The sequence below is a fragment of the Triticum urartu genome, chromosome 4A (assembly GCF_056163025.1).
Source record: "Triticum urartu cultivar PI428250 chromosome 4A, HENAU_Tu73, whole genome shotgun sequence".
NCBI classification, from domain to species: domain Eukaryota; kingdom Viridiplantae; phylum Streptophyta; class Magnoliopsida; order Poales; family Poaceae; genus Triticum; species Triticum urartu.
Window position 1 is genome coordinate 13,579,523 of NC_141876.1, and position 5,371 is coordinate 13,584,893.

Here is a 5,371-nt window from a genome sequence, read left to right on the forward strand (position 1 = left end):
AAGAACATTTTTTTGCATCTGAGGACAATTTTTGAAACAATTTTTTAATCCACAAATAAATATATGAAATTGCGAACTTTGTTTAAATACTCAAACGTTTGTCAAAAACACAAACTTTTTTGAATCTGCGAACATGTGTATATGTTTTGTTAAGACCAGCATGCAAGTATAGGTCGAAGCGGAACACAACCCATAGCTAGCAAAACGCCCTCTCTTTAGATTTTTCTGAGCTCGCCTTTGCTAGGGTGGGGGCAAGGTGGGGTGGTGTATGCCAGCTCTGGCCGGGCATGGACCTGGTGCTGTTCAAGGGCGGGGAAGCAGGTGCCTTCCCACCCATCCCTTTTTTCATCTTGGTTACAGCCTGGGGCAGGGATGGAGTTGGTGCCATGGATGCCGGGGCGACAGTATTGGTGGTGGGGGCCACGGTGCTCAGGGGCAGAGAACGCGGCTCGGGCGCTGTCTTGTGACCACGGCTCGGGCGCTGTCTAGTCAGATTCGTCTGGATTTGACCCCTGTTCGTCGGGTGCAATGCGGGGTGGTGGCAGTGGCCCTCTGGGTTCCTGCGTGGATGTGGGCTACGACTGCGTGGATGTGGCGCATGGTGGTAGCTCGGGTCGATCCGCAGCGACGGCTAGGCGTGCTCTGGCATCTGTCCGTTGGCGAGCGGCTCATGTGGTTGTCTCCAATCCATTCCAAGTTGTGCTTGTGCAGGACGTACCGATGGGCTGTACTTTTCCCACCTCTGTCCACCGTTGAGGGGTGATCCATTCCAAGGGGCCACAACATCATCCTTGCCTCCTGTCTAGTGGCGGGGTGCCACCGGGGAGCTCCCCTTTGCTAGGGAAGGGAAAGGCGGGGTGGTGTATGCTAGCTCCGGCCGGGCATGGACCTAGTGCTGTTCAGGGGCGGGGAAGAAGGTGCCTTCCCGCCCATCCCTTTTTTCATCTTGGTTATAGCCTGGGGCAGGGATGGAGTTGGTGCCATGGATGCCGGGACGGTGGCATTGGTGGTGGGTGCCACGGTGCTCAGGGGTGGAGAACGCGGCTCGGGCGCTGTCTCGTGATCATGGCCGCGTGGGCGGCGTGGTGGCCAGGGTGTGACGTTCGATGGTGGTGGCCTGGTAGACCGTATCATATATATTTGGTATTGTACATATTGATATATTTTAATATAAGTTTGGTCAAACTTTGCAAAGTTTGACTTGTCACAAATCTAATACGCGGAGTAAAAAGAACAAGAGGGAATACGAATATCTTGTTTCCGGTTTTGGGTGTCCATCGTAATACAATGAAAAGATAATAATATTGTAAATTTTGGATGCATCCTGTCCCCAAAAGTACACCATATCTGGATCTTTACGTGAACTGTACGTGGCATTTGTAAGGTGGCTTAGGTGAGAAATACTCAACCAAGGCTGGAGCACGACAAACTTGATCAGCTTGAGAGTATGCAACTTCCAAATTGCACGTGATTGATACCGACGAAGGCGTCATGTACAAGAAATGCTCGCGGCAATAGGCCAACTAGATCAGATTGAGTATGCGATTCCCAAGTCCCCATGAAAACTGCCTTGCATGAGATTAACAATGACGATGGCGTAGCTCATCACAATTGGCTATAAACTAGCTGGAAGTTTCTCTACACGAGGTCAGATCAGATCAGATGTTCAAAATGTATTGTTTCCAGTTTGGAACGGATGGCCCAAGTGCATCTTCTCGAGAGAAAAGATGCATATGAAGATGCAAGATTATTATAGTGCAAACGCATGCAGGGTGCCAGATTGATGCTTACATCCGGATGTGGGCTGGGTTGTATACGAGTATGCCAACCATATATATCAATCACATCAGCCTAATTCTTGGTATATACTCCAACCTATTTCGCCTTTCTCCATTAATTGGTGGCACCCTAATTATTGTGAAATTTGCCATCTCTAGAGCACAACCACATAATGTCAACGGTAGATCAGAGTATCAGACTGACTCGTCATCGACCGAACCATGTCCAACAAGGTGCGTTTCATCCATTCCGATGCATTGTTTCTCTGTGCTAGACCTAGAGGAGTGAGTTGTGGAACTATTTCCGACTTTTCAGATGATCATCAAACTCGTAGCTCAGGTACTTGGCTTCACAATCTAATCACAGAAGTTTGATCTTCTAACCGAACTTTTCAAAGGTTTCTTAGTTCCGCCTCATCAATTAGACAGAATCCATATGTACTCAAGTCATCAATACAGTCACAAAGTACATGTAACCACTTCATGTTGTCGTGCACACTGGATCAAGAACTACATTCTCTAACTGTGTGGAGTAACCTAGATAGCCATTGGGAGTTTGACATTTTATTTGACATGTGGAGGCTCAACTCATAAAAACCTGTCCATTGCTCATGGAGGCTAGATTAAGATAGTTTATTTCATTAGTTTTAAAATTCCTTAATTGGATTATTAGGAAATTACGGTGTTGAAGCCGGCTTATGACCAAGTGGTTAGTTCGTGTCTAAGAAATTTGAGAGTTTGATTCTCTATCTTTTATGAAAAACCATGATGTTGCAATGCCCATACTATATTTTTATCGATGCATGCTTGATCAATATATATTCCGATTTTATTATGTCTAATGAGCTCTCCCAAATATCATGCACGTGCAGCCCGTAGCAGAACTTCACTATATTCATTAGCACTTATATTGAACATGACACAGGGATATATAAGATTACATTCAACACTCTTATCAATAAGAACTTTATTTCTCAGGCCACACCGAGCCGATAGCCAAAGGCGTAGAAGATAAAAATTAAAGCAAGTACACGAGATTAGGACAACATATATATGCCGCCCTTGTTATATATTGCTGGAACACTGAGAAGCGGAAGCTGACGAGTAAAGCAGTAAGTTTTCCTAAGGAACACTTGCTTCTACTAATTTGGGGTTGGGCGCACATAGGCTCCAAGCTGATCAACAAATTGGCCAGCCCGCCCGAAGAAGCCCACAATGCTGTGACGGTCTGGCGCAGTGGTACGGAAAGGGGTATTACCCGCGGATTGTTTTCCGAATGGTCCATATGTCTTAACATTGGTGACAATGGAAAGTGATGTGACAATATTCAATCCTAGAAAGTTACCGGTTGTGCCAAATATTTCCTTCACGCTCTCTGAAGGACCAAGCTGCAGGATCTGCAAGGAAAGGAATGTGCAAGTGATTATAACACCATATATTATTTGCCTTCGCTCCTAGTGTTAATAAGCACCACAAGGGAGTAAATAATTTGGTGTCAGATTGTCAACATTATTCTATAAGTGATCCATGACCTGAGCTCATTATTCAACAAATTCAAAATTTCACTCACCGGCTGCTTAGTCCCGCCGCTGCCACCAAATGGACCGACTGTCCGCCTTGCGCCGTCTAGGCCGATGTAGGTGAAGGCAATGGAATCAATAACTTCGGCACTCTGAATTGTGACACTTTCTAGACGCTGAGGTAGCTCTGCCTGTGGGATTTCAAATGGTGTCCCTCCATTCCCACCCCACGGCCCAACCTTTGTCAGGGTGTTCTGCACATAAATATACATGTATGTGTGTGTGTGTTAGAGCTAATTAGAAGTAGAATGATGTACTCACATTTTGCATGTGTCCAAACCATGACAAAAATACAAATTAGCTAGCTAAGCTTCCACAATTTAATAGATTAAGAAAGAAGACGAGGAAAAATGAATCTCACCGGCTTTGGGAAGTTGAAGCACACAACACGGAAACGAAGCTCTCTGATGTTTCCACCTGCCAATTCCTTGATTTTCTTGTAGGTGACAACACCTTGTGCAAAAGCGAACTCACCAGTCCCACCCGTAACTACCCATTCACCTTCGTCGGAAACCAAATGTCCTTGCACACTGAGGGAGGACCCCTTAAACCTAAAACACAAGTTTGTAAGCATCACACACGCAAAAAATAAATAAGTATGACAACATAAGTTCAAAGGGAACATTTTCTGAAAAATGCATGCATGGCGAACCTCTCATCGGTGAACACTGTGTTGAACGACATAAACCAGGCTCCGCTGCTCTTGCCGGACCCTTGATGCAGGCCTTGTGCACGCGCAACAACTTTTGCCGTGATTTCAGGACCATCACGGATGTCCCAGTCAGTAGCAACGGTGACACCGAACCCCTGGGGAAGCTTTGGGTTCACTGTAATGAGCTGGTTAGCACCATTTGTTGCTTCGAGCTGCTGCTGCACAAACAGGTGGAAGAGATGCTCCTGGTACTGGACCGGTGCGCTAACCGCAGCGGTGGTTTGGTAATATGAAGGGTTTGCCTTGGCCATGCTGATCGAGATTCGAGAGTAAGGAAAGCTGGTTTGGTGTCTAGGGTTCTTGTGTGGGTTGGGTGTGGAATGAGATGGAGTGAAGGGAGGCAATTTATAGGCATGTTAGGCACCACCGGGTCGTTTGAGCGCCTACACTCCCTCCGTCCGTGTCCGGAATTAACTGTCGTTGAAATGAGTGTATCTACACGCTAAAACACGCTTAGTTACGCTCATTTCAACAACGGTTAATTCCGGACGGAGGTAGTACTATGGAATTTTGAATTCTGGAAGTGAACCCATCAGGCAAGTGCATGCTGCCAAACTTAATTTATGTGATCTTGTTGCTTCCGATCAGGATCACGAGCTTGATAAACATATCTATGTAACCACGTCATTGCTTCAGATCAAGATGTACATCCACACTATGGTGACATTCGCTAAGTTAAAAACTGACAGTGGTTTAAGTGTCCCCACGTATTGTGGATCTCCATACCATTTTGGGAGTACAAAACTCCCTGCGATTGTATACAATTCTGCAGTCGCAGTTGTGACAGATACTAGCCATGCATCGTGATCACATGCGTATCAAGTATTTTGATGTAGGAAATGACAAATAAAAATTCGAAATTTCTGTATAAACTATGTGTGACGAATTATAGGAACGAGGTATATGAAAATAACATTGCTTCTAAAATTTAATTGAGTATGTACTGTCTAACTAACCTCAATAGTTCAGATCACAATTTACCATTAAGTGCAGCACCAATCAGATGTTCCTCTCAATGTTAAACTTCCAAGTGTTGTCAACTTATGCATAAAGGACTGTACAAAATATCGGCTTGTTCGAGGCTTAGCGATCGTGGGAAGCAAGTAGACATTTCCTGGTCGTGCATGTGAATATTTTGTATGCGCTTCCGTTGCATTAGTTCTTTTACATAGCTGCAGTTTTTTGTAGAAACGTACTAGTTGCAGCTGTCAACGATTAAGGCACGACTGATTTTACATTGTACTGGAGGCAGTGAGAGACAATAGATCTAATCTAGGCAGGCAACGTGCCAACTTGGATGT

General features: G+C 45.2%; 1 protein-coding gene across 1 annotated transcript; it reads right to left on the reverse strand.

The window, feature by feature from the left end:
* Positions 1-2,715: 2,715 nt before the first annotated feature.
* Positions 2,716-4,403, reverse strand: LOC125553399 (uncharacterized). The gene is made up of 4 exons (XM_048717186.2): positions 4,011-4,403; positions 3,720-3,909; positions 3,349-3,552; positions 2,716-3,175 (listed from the first exon to the last, which is right to left on the reverse strand). The coding sequence occupies exons 1-4, from the start codon at positions 4,319-4,321 to the stop codon at positions 2,921-2,923; spliced, it is 960 nt and encodes a 319-aa protein (XP_048573143.1). The 5' UTR covers positions 4,322-4,403; the 3' UTR covers positions 2,716-2,920.
* Between the last annotated feature and the right edge of the window lie 968 nt (positions 4,404-5,371).